General features: G+C 33.8%; 1 protein-coding gene across 5 annotated transcripts in view; it reads left to right on the top strand.

The window, feature by feature from the left end:
- Nucleotides 1–14,631, top strand: part of LOC137028559 (unconventional myosin-XVIIIb-like) — a 63,378-nt gene that overhangs the window by 33,650 nt on the left and 15,097 nt on the right. For all 5 annotated transcript variants that reach the window (XM_067397511.1, XM_067397513.1, XM_067397512.1 and 2 more), the window contains 11 exons: nt 97–240; nt 3,502–3,591; nt 3,864–3,983; nt 5,177–5,282; nt 5,379–5,503; nt 6,805–6,959; nt 7,143–7,266; nt 9,035–9,235; nt 10,384–10,494; nt 10,581–10,685; nt 14,040–14,201. In XM_067397511.1, coding sequence (XP_067253612.1) covers nt 97–240; nt 3,502–3,591; nt 3,864–3,983; nt 5,177–5,282; nt 5,379–5,503; nt 6,805–6,959; nt 7,143–7,266; nt 9,035–9,235; nt 10,384–10,494; nt 10,581–10,685; nt 14,040–14,201 — 1,443 coding nt within the window. The remainder of the gene's footprint in view (nt 1–96; nt 241–3,501; nt 3,592–3,863; nt 3,984–5,176; nt 5,283–5,378; nt 5,504–6,804; nt 6,960–7,142; nt 7,267–9,034; nt 9,236–10,383; nt 10,495–10,580; nt 10,686–14,039; nt 14,202–14,631) is intronic.

Genomic DNA, 14,631 nt, shown 5'->3' with positions numbered 1-14,631 from the left:
GTAGAATGTGGCCACTTCAGTAGTGTTACAGTCTTATATAGTTGTGTCAGTGTGGGTCTGATGTGACGTCTAGTGTGTGTGCTGATCTGGGATCAGGTTCAGCAGATGGCAGTGTGCTGTATTCAAAGAAATCTGCGAGTCCTCACCGCAGTGACCCGCTGGAGCTGGTGGAAGCTGCTGTGCAGAGTGCGCCCCCTGCTGGACATCAACATGGATGACCAGCGGCTCAGATCCAAAGAGGTACTGACCCATTCAATAAGGGCGTGTTCGCACTATACATCACAATTAAACCACTAAATTATCACGTTATCTGGTACTCTATCTATCTATCTATCTATCTATCTATCTATCTATCTATCTATCTATCTATCTATCTATCTATCTATCTATCTATCTATCTATCTATCTATCTATCATCTGTCTGTCTGTCTTTATCTATCTATCTATCTGTCTTTTATTGTTCTGTCATTCTCTTTATTTATCTATCTATCTGTCTGTCTTTATCTATCTATCTATCTATCTATCTATCTATCTATCTATCTATCTATCATCTGTCTGTCTGTCTTTATCTATCTATCTATCTATCTGTCTTTTATTGTTCTGTCATTCTCTTTATCTATCATCTGTCTGTCTGTCTTTATCTATCTATCTATCTATCTATCTATCTATCTATCTATCTATCTATCTATCTATCTATCTATCTATCTATCTATCTGTCTTATTGTTCTGTCATTCTCTTTATCTATCTATTTGTCTGTCTGTCTATCTATCTATCTATCTATCTATCTATCTATCTATCTATCTATCTATCTATCTTTTATTGTTCTGTCATTCTATCTATCTGTTTATCTATCTATCTATCTATCTATCTATCTATCTATCTATCTATCTATCTGTCTTTTTATTGTTCTGTCGTTCGTTCGTTCTTTCTATCTATTTATCTGTCTATCTATCTGTCTGTCTGTCTTTATCTATCTATCTATCTATCTATCTATCTATCTATCTGTCTGTCTGTCTATCTATCTTTTATTGTTCTGTCATTCTCTTTATCTATCTATCTATCTATCTATCTATCTATCTATCTATCTATCTATCTATCTATCTATCTATCTATATCTATCTATCTATCTATCTGTCTTTTATTGTTCTGTCATTCTCTTTATTTATCTATTTGTCTGTCTGTCTTTATCTATCTATCTATCTATCTATCTATCTATCTATCTATCTATCTATCTATCTTTTATTGTTCTGTCATTCTATCTATCTGTCTATCTATCTATCTATATATCTATCTATCTATCTATCTATCTGTCTATCTGTCTTTTTATTGTTCTGTCGTTCGTTCTTTCTATCTATTTATCTGTCTATCTATCTGTCTGTCTGTCTTTATCTATCTATCTATCTATATCTATCTGTCTGTCTGTCTGTCTGTCTGTCTTTATCTATCTATCTATCTATCTATCTATCTATCTATCTATCTATCTATCTATCTATCTATCTATCTATCTATCTATCTATCTATCTATCATCTGTCTGTCTGTCTTTATCTATCTATCTATCTGTCTTTTATTGTTCTGTCATTCTCTTTATTTATCTATCTATCTGTCTGTCTTTATCTATCTATCTATCTATCTATCTATCTATCTATCTATCTATCTATCTATCTATCTATCTATCTATCTATCATCTGTCTGTCTGTCTTTATCTATCTATCTATCTGTCTTTTATTGTTCTGTCATTCTCTTTATTTGTCTGTCTGTCTGTCTGTCTGTCTGTCTTTATCTATCTATCTATCTATCTATCTATCTATCTATCTATCTATCTATCTATCTATCTATCTATCTATCTATCTATCTATCTATCTGTCTTTTATTGTTCTGTCATTCTCTTTATCTATCATCTGTCTGTCTGTCTTTATCTATCTATCTATCTATCTATCTATCTATCTATCTATCTATCTATCTATCTATCTATCTATCTGTCTTATTGTTCTGTCATTCTCTTTATCTATCTATCTATCTATCTATCTATCTTTTATTGTTCTGTCATTCTATCTATCTGTTTATCTATCTATCTATCTATCTATCTGTCTTTTTATTGTTCTGTCGTTCGTTCTTTCTATCTATTTATCTGTCTATCTATCTGTCTGTCTGTCTTTATCTATCTATCTGTCTGTCTGTCTGTCTGTCTGTCTATCTATCTTTTATTGTTCTGTCATTCTCTTTATCTATCTATCTATCTTTTATTGTTCTGTCATTCTCTTTATTTATCTATTTGTCTGTCTGTCTTTATCTGTCTATCTATCTATCTATCTATCTATCTATCTATCTATCTATCTATCTATCTTTTATTGTTCTGTCATTCTATCTATCTATCTATCTATCTATATATCTATCTATCTATCTATCTATCTATCTATCTATCTATCTATCTATCTATCTTTTATTGTTCTGTCATTCTATCTATCTGTCTATCTATCTATATATCTATCTATCTGTCTATCTGTCTTTTTATTGTTCTGTCGTTCGTTCTTTCTATCTATTTATCTGTCTATCTATCTATCTGTCTGTCTGTCTTTATCTATCTGTCTGTCTGTCTGTCTTTATCTATCTATCTATCTATCTATCTATCTATCTATCTTTTATTGTTCTGTCATTCTCTTTATCTATCTATCATCTATCTGTCTGTCTTTATCTATCTATCTATCTATCTATCTATCTATCTATCTATCTATCTATCTATCTATCTATCTATCTATCTATCTATCTATCTTTTATTGTTCTGTCATTCTATCTATCTGTCTATCTATCTATCTTATCTCTATCTATCTATCTATCTATCTATCTATCTATCTATCTATCTATCTATCTATCTATCTATCTATCTATCTATCTATCTATCTATCTATCTATCTTTTATTGTTCTGTCATTCTATCTATCTGTCTATCTATCTATCTATCTATCTATCTATCTATCTATCTATCTATCTATCTATCTATCTATCTATCTATCTGTCTTTTTATTGTTCTGTCATTTGTTCGTTCTTTCTATCTATTTATCTGTCTATCTATCTGTGTCTATATATATGTATATATGTCTGTCCATCTATCTGTCTGTCTGTCTTTATCTATCTATCTATCTATCAATTTATCTATCTTATCTGTCTGTCTGTCTGTCTGTCTGTATATATATATATATATATATATATATATTTATGTATATATATATATATATATATATATATATTTTCTGTCCTTCTATCTATCTATCTGTCTATCTGTCTGTCTTTATATATTGCTCTGTCATTCTATCATCGGTCTATCTATCTATCTCTCTGTCTGTCTGTCAAATTCATATTCAAATTTAAAATTGCTTCTATCTAATCATTCTATCTATCTCAGGAATTTTAAAGGTATTCTTCAGGTTAGCATTGTATGTTGATGTTGTGTAATAAAATTTTTTTTTCACTCCATTAAAATTGTATCACATTCGGTTGATCAGGATGAGATCACCGCTCTGAGGAGACGTCTAGAAAAGTCAGAGAAGGAACGAAACGAGCTGCGTCAGACTGCAGACAACCTGGAGACCAAGGTATGTGTTTGTCCCGTGCCCCTTGAGCCACATATGAAATGATACTGTCAGATCAGATATCCCCAAATCAAATTTCTTAACAGTCGGTGTTTACAGTGATGGATGGAGTCTAGTTATGAATTCTCATCAGTGAAAGCATATTAACACAAACTCGCTTGTGATCGGCTCATGAAGCACTAATCTCTGTCATATGACTACTGCTGATGAATGAATGGCTCTTCTGCTGAGACATTGACAGATGATTGTGTGTGTTTGTGTGTGTGTGTGTGCAGGTAACTGCTGTTGTATCTGAATTAAGTGATGAGCGGTTCAGAGGGGAGGCCATGAGTCAAGCTCTAGACAGTGAGCGCACGGAAAGACTGCGTCTCGCCAAAGAGAACAAGGAGCTGCAGGTACGACCCACCCATCATCCTGTCTATCTGTCTCTGTTTCTCTGTTTCTAATTGGTCAAATTGGATCACAAACTATTCAGTGATGTGGAAATATGTTGTAATGGCATCATTCAGAATAGCATACTACTCATACTAGTTTTGCTTTATGCATAATGAGCACAGTAAGCAATTTTTCTGCATCTACACAATAAAAAAAACTATAAAATATGCAATTCACAAATTTTTAGGTAACTGGTGTGCATTCTTCATATTCTGTGTGTAGTACGAATGCACTACACAATTGTTAAATATAGTAGAGCATATTATATTAAATACTGTATCCCACAATGCATGTGCTCAACATGACTTTTTTTTCTAACTATAAATTATACACATTAAAAAATATAAAAATATTTATTTTTTAATATGAACACTATACACCACTTACAACACGCAATATAATGAGTTCATGAGATAAGTAGCATAGTACAGTTTGAAACATATTGTTACATATACTGTTCATACTGTGGTAGAAGTATGCTAATATTCCATAATGACTGGCCAAATTAATTTGTGAACTAGGTTTTTCAAACTAGTATAATACTATTTCTGCCATATAAAGATATGCCATTTCGATTTCATCCACTTTCAAATAAAATACTAGCATACTTCTTACAGAGTACTGTGTAGTATGCACTGTATTGTGCCTACTGTATATAAACAATAAGAATTATTTGAATGTTATGTTTTAAACAGTTGTATTCTACATTATATTGTCTCATGACCTCATTAGAATGCATCTTTAATTGAGTGAATGGCATCTTTCATCAGTTATTTTATATTTTTAAATCACTTCTGTGTACAAATACCTTTACTTTTGACAGTACAATCTAATAATGAGTCAAGAAAGCGATTAATCATTAAAAATAGTGGATAATATTACTACTGATTAATTTATCATACTAGAAATGTAAGGTCAAGTGGAGGACAATGCATTGTGGGATACAGTATTGATTGTAACTGTGTGTTTCAGCAAATTTAGTTGGCAGGTATTCAATGCATATAGACAATTTGCATATTGTGCACAGTATATATGCAATATCATGCAGAAAAAGTAAGATTAGTGTGGTTATCCAAACATATCCTGTCATAATGTCCCAAACGCCTCACAGCTTCTGTTGTATTGTGGGTGTTTATTCTGTGCTGTGTCTCAGAGTCGTGTAGACCAGAGTAAAGTGTCTTTGGAGGCCCTCGAGAGGCAGTTAGAGGAGGAAAAACAGAAAATCAAGAATAAAGAAGCTCTCAGCGGAGTGGCGACAGGTAAGACAGGCTTCAGCGTAGATGCAATCAAACATGCAGGCAGAAGAAATATATGACTCTGTGTGGGTGTGTGTGAATCCCTGCATGCGCATGCAGAAAGTGAGCTGCAGTTGCAGCTGGAATGCGCGCAGACGGAGGTGGAGTTTCTGCGCAGGCGTCTGCGGCAGACAGAGGAAAGACTTGAGAGTGAGAAAGAAGCCCGTCAGCTGTTGGATACAAAGGTATGAGACCCATTTCACCTGGTGTTAATTATTACCTCAATTAAAGAGGCCCATGTAAGTCAGTGTTTCTTGCACCAAACACCCAACTTTAGATTTCATAAATGGTCTTGTTCAGTGATGTTATTAAATCTATTAAGAATCATTTTCGGTCATTGAAGTAAAGCTAGATTAAAATATAAAATAGACTAAAATATAAATATTAGATGCAAAATGTAAAAAACTTAAACAAATTAGAACTGTAATAAGTTCTGAAATAAGTTTAAGTACTAAAATTACTAAAACCGAAATAAAAATACATTAAAGATGATAAAAAATATTTTTTTAAAAACTAATAAAAATATAAAAGCACATAACAAAATGAATAAAAATAAAATAAAAACAGAAAAAGCTAATTCAAAATATGAATATAATATTTAAATAATACTAAAGTAACACTGGTCTCGATGCGGGGCTTGTTGTCACAAGTCAGTTTTTGTATGCACATTTGCCTAAAATTTTGAATATTTTCACCTTTATTGCCCAGAACAGAGATGCAGCTCATTTTACATATAATGGGGCATGTTGTCACACAATATAAGGAACATTTCACAATGGGAACCTGCTGTTTTTTTTACATTGATTTCAGAATGTAATTTTTTCTTTTTTTAAATATGAATTATCTAGAGTAAAAAGCCATCTTTAGAACATATCAGTAATTGAGTGTGTATTATGGGATATTTAATGGCTTTAAAAAAAAAATGTAAACAGTAAAATGATTATAAAACACAAAACAATTAATGAAACAAAAAAAAGGTAAAAATGTTCAAAACGTAAAAAAAAAAAAAAAAAAATAAATATATAAAATAATATATATAAATATATATATAAATATATATATATATATATATATATATATATATACTACAGTTAAAATCTGTATAATATAATTTTATGTTAGTTATTTTAAAATGTTTAAAATGATAAATATTAATTTAAAAGAATTTAACTGGGTGTAAAAGGTAAATATAAAAATTAAAAACACAAGCATTTGTGTAACTGGACTCAAAAACTTGAGATGTAGCCCTGGTGACAACTAGCCCTATTTTTTTAACACCGACCAAGTCTCTCTTAGGTTACTTGAACAGTCCTGTTTGATTTGTAAAAAAATAAGGAAATATTAAACATATTAAGAGCTGAGATATAAAACATTATAGATGAAACGTTTGTCGTGAGCACTGCACTGAATAACCCTGTCATTCTCAGTGGGCGGCACATGGTCCCTTCCTGATTACATTTGTCTTTCTATCTCCCCCGTGTGGTAGGTTCAGGAACTGCAGTCTCAGCTTGATCAATCTAAACGCTCCGTGACAGAGCTAAAACGCCACTGCCGGAGGTTGACCTCCGACCTTCAGGACGCCCGTGTGCTGACAGACAGCCTGCAGGGTCGCGCTCATGAGCTGGACAGGAAACAGAGGAGGTCTGTCTCATTTACATATAACACATTAATATTCAGTGCCACACTCTCCAGCTGCTTGAATATGCCCTGTTTTTCCCTTGCGTCTGTGTGTGTGTGTGTGTGTGTGTGTGTGTGTGTGTGTGTGTGTGTGTGTGTGTGTGTGTGTGTGTGTGTGTGTGTGTGTGTGTGTGTGTGTGTTTGTAGGTTTGACAGCGAGTTGACCCAGGCTCTGGAACAGGCTGATAATGAGAGGGAGCAGAAGGAGAGAGCCATCCAGGAGAATACCGCCCTCGGTGCAGAGATCTATACCCTTCGCAAGACGCTGAAGGTACGGGCCGAGGTCAAAGGTCAAGCGTTCGCCATCTGCGATGGTGCCCGTGTACTCAGGTTGTCCTCTGTCTGCAAACTGAACGAGTCTCCAGAGATCCTGAATGAGCAGAGGAGAAAAGTTCTGCTTTAAGTCCATCAGATTATGTTAACTTTGAAGTTTATTTGCGTAGCGCTTTTCACAATACATATCATTTCAAAGCAGCTTCACAGAAGAAGATTGTTTCAGTGTTACAATTCAGGAAGTATTCTGTTATTAGTCAGAGATGAGTGTATCAAGTAATGTCCATGTGGCAGTAATACACAGCTATAATATAAAACATGTCATGTTGTTTGTAGGGCTGTCAAAATTAACGTGTTAATTTTGCAAATAATTTTTTTCAGCTTAAAAGTATTTAACACAATTAATACAGCATTCGTTTTTTTGTCATCCTTTAGCTGTGCTACGGTATATGATCACACTATCATTCTTTCAAGTGATATTAAACCATTCAAGTACAATAAGATGCAAAAAAAAAAGATGCTAAAATCTGTACTGGCGTGCTGTCTGTGAAGCGACTCTCTGTGAACAAACATCCAAAACAGCGTGCCAGTACAGATTTTAGTTGTTGTTTTTTTGCGCTGGAATGGACAAAAACACAAAATTGTCAAAATGTTGTTGAGTATCCTCGTAAGCACAGTCTTAAATTAGTTAAAAAGTGTTAAACAGAGATGTGAGAAAATAGTATGTGTCAGATCCACGTCATGTGTGCCAGGTCTTAAAGTGACAGCAGCCTAATAAACCTGCTACTGTCTGCGTCATTAATGTTAATCAAAGAACAAAAGACCAAGAGAAAATCACTCACTCCTCTTGACTGAATAACTTTTGTAACTGTAATAAGTGCAAATGTTGTATCCATCTGCTTTTGTGTGTGATTATGATTGTTTTGTGTCTGTTTATGCATTTGAGCTTGTTTGTATAATTGCTTGTGTATGTTTAACGATATCAGATTTGATGTGATTAAAGTGATCGACATCAAATAGTCATTGATGACCAGTGTTGAGGGTTACGCATTACAATTAACTTGAGTTACGTAATCAGATTACTTTTCAACTAACTAGTAAAGTAATGCATTACTTTTTCAATTTACAACAAAATATCTAAGTTACTTTTTCAAATAAGTAACTCAAGTTACTTTTTCACATTTATTGACTGACAGCGCTCCTGTCCCCATGTTGAGAGAAATAAAGTGCAGAGGTGTTGTGTGAGCTGTGTGAACATGATGGTTATTGAATCATCTTGTGGTTATTATTAAAATACATCACAACAGACTGGGCCGTCTGGCCAATCAGAGCTGAGCAAGCTTGTGGAAAGGAGGGATTTAGAGAGACTGATTCATCGGACAAGTCGTTTGAGAATCATTGAAAAATGCGGTCATGTGCAGTGTATATAATGAGAAAATGAAAGGTTTTTTGACCTTTGATGCATGTGAAACTGTTGTAGGAGACAGCCTAAACAGAATTAGGAACCTTTCAAATAGCATAATAGGGGCACTTTAAAGTCGACTACTCTGTGCAACCACCAGTATCTTGTGTGTTTGTTTTGATGTATTTGTGTGTGTGGTTATTCTATGTGGCTGTGTGCATATGTGTCTGCGTATATTATAGCTTTTTGTGTGCACTGTCTGTTTGTGTGATTTTGTGTGTGGTGTTGGTTATATGTCTTTTTGCTCTTGAGTATGGAAATGATGCTTTTGTGTATTTATGTTTGTATATGTGCGTGTTTCCAGGAGAGTCAAGTGGAGGTCATGGACCTGCAGCAGCAGAAGGAGGAGTTGTGCGCTCAGATCCGTGACCTGAGTGTCCCTCTCCATCTCACCTCTGACTCCATCCCTGAACTGAAGAAGAAGCTCCGTGAGCTGGAGACCAGAGACAAGGAGCGCTCGGAGGAGATCAGCCAGATGACGGCCAAAATCAAACAGCAGGAGCAGGTACACTAATCTGAGAAGAACTTCTCCACTAAATGACATTTTTGAAAAGCTTATAATCATGATCACATTAAAGGGATACAGTGGGTACGGAAAGTATTCAGACCCCCTTAAATTTTTCACTCTTTGTTATATTGCAGCCATTTGCTAAAATCATTTAAGTTCATTTTTTTTTTCTCATTAATTTACACACAGCACCCCATATTGACAGAAAAAAACAGAATTGTTGACATTTTTGCATATTTATTAAAAAAGAAAAACTGAAATATCACATGGTCCTAAGTATTCAGACCCTTTGCTGTGACACTCATATATTTAACTCAGGTGCTGTCCATTTCTTCTGATCATCCTTGAGATGGTTCTACACCTTCATTTGAGTCCAGTTGTGTTTGATTTTACTGATTCGGACTTGATTAGGAAAGCCACACACGTGTCTATATAAGACCTTACAGCTCACAGTGCATGTCAGAGCAAATGAGAATCATGAGGTCAAAGGAACTGCCTGAAGAGCTCAGAGACAGAATTGTGGCAAGGCACAGATCTGGCCAAGGTTACAAAAAAATTTCTGCTGCACTTAAGGTTCCTAACGAGCACAGTGGCTTCCATAATCCATAACAAAGAGTGAAAAATGTAAGGGGGTCTGAATACTTTCCGTACCCACTGTAGTTCATCCAAAAATGAAGATTCTGTCATCATTTACTCTCCCTCCAAACCCGTATGAATTTCTTTCTTCATACTACATCCACCATGTTGTCACTGTCACGTGACCTTCCAGCGGCAGTTTTGTCGCTTCACTTCTATTAATTAACCCCCTCCCGTGGCCTCATGGGATAGTAAAGTGTCCATCAAATGCACACTTCAGAATCTCGGCGGAAGTAGAAGGTCATCTGGGGACTTTTCGCCTATTTTTTTTCGAATACTATGTATTTGGACATTCTACTCTTTTGGCATACTGTTTTTCGCTTACTATATAGTAGGGAAGTATTTGATTTCAGATGCAGTGGGAGTCTTCTGTTGAGCTGCTTATAGCTGTCTATAACTGATGAACTTTACACTGTTATTGAACTGAACTAAATCAACACTAAACTAAATAATGACACTTTGATTGTATAAAGCACTATATAAATAAAGGTAACTTGACTTCTCTATAGATGCACCTGCGCTTTGAGATGGAGATGGAAAGGATGAAACAGATCCATCAGAAGGAGCTGGAGGACAAAGACGAGGAACTGGAGGACGTGCAGAAGTCCTCACAGAGACGGGTGAGGGACGTAGAATTAATTACAGCTCGACGGACCACCTTACAACCCTGTCTCAAACATCCTTTCCTGTCTGTGTGTGTGTGCAGCTCCGACAGCTGGAGATGCAACTGGAACAGGAATATGAGGAGAAACAGATGGTGGTTCATGAGAAGCATGACTTAGAGGGGCTGATTGCCACACTGTGTGAACAGGTAAAACACACATATATTTTAACTATTTTGTATACATTATGTAACAATAACTATGTTTACATGCACCCTCATAATTCAATTATAATGAGATTTAGGCAATATTGCGATTAAACTTTACCTCATGTAAACAGTAAACACAATACTTTGATCAAATTGATGTGATTAATCTCATAATCATAGTAAAATATGTGGCGTATGCTGATTTTAATTACAATAAACAGGCATGTAAACACTTTACTCGCACTCTGACAAATGCGCATATGCTTGTGACGTAGACAGATGACGCTGTCATGCGCAGGTTCGTAAACTTAGCGGTAAAGAAGGCATCACATTTTTGGTGTTCTGAAGAAACTATGATCATGTAGACAACATTGTGCAACATGAATATAATGCAGTATATTGATGGTCGAAAACATTGTGATGAAGAAATTTAGATGCATCTTGAGATCATCATTTGTGCATTGGAGTATGTGAATACTGGTGGTAAAAATAGCCAGAATTCTTAGAGAATAATCAGAATAATGAAAATTGAATGTAGACAGGAGTGAAGAGGTTTGTCTTGTCATGTAAACATCTTACTGTGATTAAGTCCTTACCCTGATTATGGAAAATAGTCACATTATTGGTGCACATGTAAATATAGTAATTATATTATATTATATTATATTATATTATATTATATTATATTATATTATATTATATTATATTATATTATATTATATTATATTATATTATATTATATTAACCAATTTTATTTTAATAACTTAGTCATTTTAATTTTATTTATTTATCTAAAAGAAAGCTTTTTGCATTTTAATTAAAAAAGACATTAGCTGATTTATTTGGCTTTTTTTTTTTCACCCTTAAAAGGACGTTTTGTAATTTTCATAAATGAAATCTTTTTTGCATTAATATAATAATATACAGCAAAATTAGAAACATTTGCATACACACACTGTAACCAACCGCTTCTAACTTTCATTACATTCCAGGCATGATATTTATTAAATATAGTATATGTGGGTCAGTTGGTTGTACCAGACGAGCTGCATAATAGATCACAGAGTTAGTCACATCAGGGCTTATGAGAATCTGTAAAGCTGTCATGTCCCTCTCTGTTCTGATACAAGAGCACTACAGACTGCCTGTCTCAATGCCCAGCTCTGAATCTACATGAACCTCATCTATCAGTCTTCTTCATTCCAATTTGTTTGTGGGAATGTTAAAGCTCAGCAAACATTCTCAACTTCATTTGTATTAACATCTTAACATCAAAGTGAAATGGAATTCATAACCCATTTTACTTCAATACCGTGACATATTTTGGAGAAAGTCTGTAGGGCATGGTTTGTTTTATCCTTTGGCAATTGACTGGATGGTGAAAAGTTGGTAAGGGTCTAAAACTAGGGAATAGTGACGTCTGCCCAAAAGGAAAATCATTTCAGCACTACAGACTCAGAACATATCAGATATAAACATGTAATGCTTCAATATTGTGAGAACTTTTGTCAGACATAAATTATATGAGGACTTTCCATTAACATTATTTTATTTTTTTATAACCTTTACATAATGCTTTTGGAATGTTTGCGGGACTATATTACCTTGTACATTGTTAGTTTTAGTAGTTATAGAGGATCTATAGCATTGGACATGCTCTTGCTCATGTGCCCTGTGCTAATAGCTTGTGGCTACGCTGAGAGGGTCCTTTAGAGATACTGTACACGCATTCGACCTGAACGTCCTGCCCCCGGGACATGGGGAGCTCTCTAATGTGACTGTGCTCTGGAAGCGTGATCGCTACCGAGATCGATATGATGAAGCTACTCATCTGCTGCTGTTAACAACGACCCCTGGTTTATGACCCGAGCTACACGTAAACACTGCTGCAAAAAATGAGTATTGTATTGAGTAAGAGGATGCATGTATTGACCTTCTTTCTCCTGCTGGGTTTTACCAGGGCATATGCATTCACCGCCAACCCAACCTTCCCAACCTTAGAACTTATTTTTTGTGCATTACTTGAGATTTCATGTATTGTTCTATTCATTCGCTACATAAAATTAATAATGTTGTTAATACATGCTGCTGATCTTATTGTGCATGATTTTTTAATTTGTAGTCTTTATAATATAATATAATATAATATAATATAATATAATATAATATAATATAATATAATATAATATAATATAATATAATATAATATAATATAATATAATATAATATAATAGGTAACAATTTGATCAGTAAGATCAATAACAAGATCAGCAACATATTACAAACAGGATTAATTATATTATATTATATTATATTATATTATATTATATTATATTATATTATATTATATTATATTATATTATATTATATTATATTATATTATATTATATATGTCCATCTTTGTAGTAGTCTTCTATACCTCATATATATATTACATTTAGTAAATATTGTAATTTAGTAAATAATAATATATCATAAATACATCATACATGTTGCTGATCTTATATTATATTATATTATATTATGATGTCCATCTCTGTAGTCTTCTCTATAATATAATATAATATAATATAATATAATATAATATAATATTAATATAAGTTCAATAACAAGATCAGCAACATATTACAAACAGGATTATATTATATTATATTATATTATATTATATTATATTATATTATATTATATTATATTATATTATATTATATTATATTATATTATATTATATTATATTATATTATATTATAGGGAAGACTACAGAGATGGACATCATAATATAATATAATATAATATAATATAATATAATATAATATAATAATTTAGTAAATATAATGAATAATTATTTATACATGTTGCTGGTCTTATTGTACATGATGAAGGCCGTCTTTGCAATCTTTATATTATATTATATTATATTATATTATATTATATTATATTATATTATATTATATTATATTATATTATATTATATTATATTATATTAATTATATTATATTATATTATATTATATTATATTATATTATATTATATTATATTATATTATATTAGCTATTAACCATTCTGATTTCTGTCCATTAAAATGCCCATATATTTCAAGCACTAGTTTGAAATTCTCATTCCTTACGTATCAGCTCATATTTGTAGCCATGATTTATTGAGCTTCTGGGATTTGCTCTGTTTTCCACATTTCCAGCATCATTACTCAGTTCCTATGCTCTAAGCTGAGTCTAAAAGTCACCACTGGTATCCAGAGACACCCGTCTTTCTCCCAGAACTCTTGTGAAGTGATGTGTAGTTTAAAGCCTCTGTTTGTGCTTCAGTGTGATGTATAGATTTCTCTCTCTCTGGTCTCAGGTGGGCCACAGAGACTTTGACGTGGAGAAGAGGCTGAGGCGAGACCTGAAGCGCACACATGCTCTGCTCAGTGATGCCCAGCTGCTGCTGTCCACCGTTGAACAGCCCGGGCAGGGTCATGACCCCGGTGCCAAGGAGCAGCTGGAGAGACTGCGCTGCCAGGTGCCACTGCCATCCCATCATCAACTCAGCATGACTCACACGCTGCACTGCTGCACAAATTTATACATCTCTGCACTATTGGTCTTCAAATGTCCCACTGTGAACCCCTTAAAGGGATAGTTCACCCAAAAATGAAAGTTCTGTCATCATTTACTCACACTCAAGCTGTTCCAAACCTGAATTAATTTCTTTCTTCTGCTGAACACAAAAGAAGGTATGAAGGTAAAAATGTGGGTAACCAAACAGTTGATGGACCCCAATGACTTCCATGGTATCCAACCCCCCCCCACCCCCCTCCCCCACCCCCCCCCCAACCCACACACTATTTAAGGCAATGGGGCCCATCAACTATTTGGTTACCCACATTCTTCAAAATACCTTCTTTTGTGTTCAGCAGAAGAAAGAAATTCATTCAGGTTTGGAACAACTT

The sequence above is a fragment of the Chanodichthys erythropterus genome, chromosome 10, assembly GCF_024489055.1.
Source record: "Chanodichthys erythropterus isolate Z2021 chromosome 10, ASM2448905v1, whole genome shotgun sequence".
In the NCBI taxonomy this organism is placed as follows: domain Eukaryota; kingdom Metazoa; phylum Chordata; class Actinopteri; order Cypriniformes; family Xenocyprididae; genus Chanodichthys; species Chanodichthys erythropterus.
This window is presented reverse-complemented; position numbering and strand designations above follow the sequence as displayed.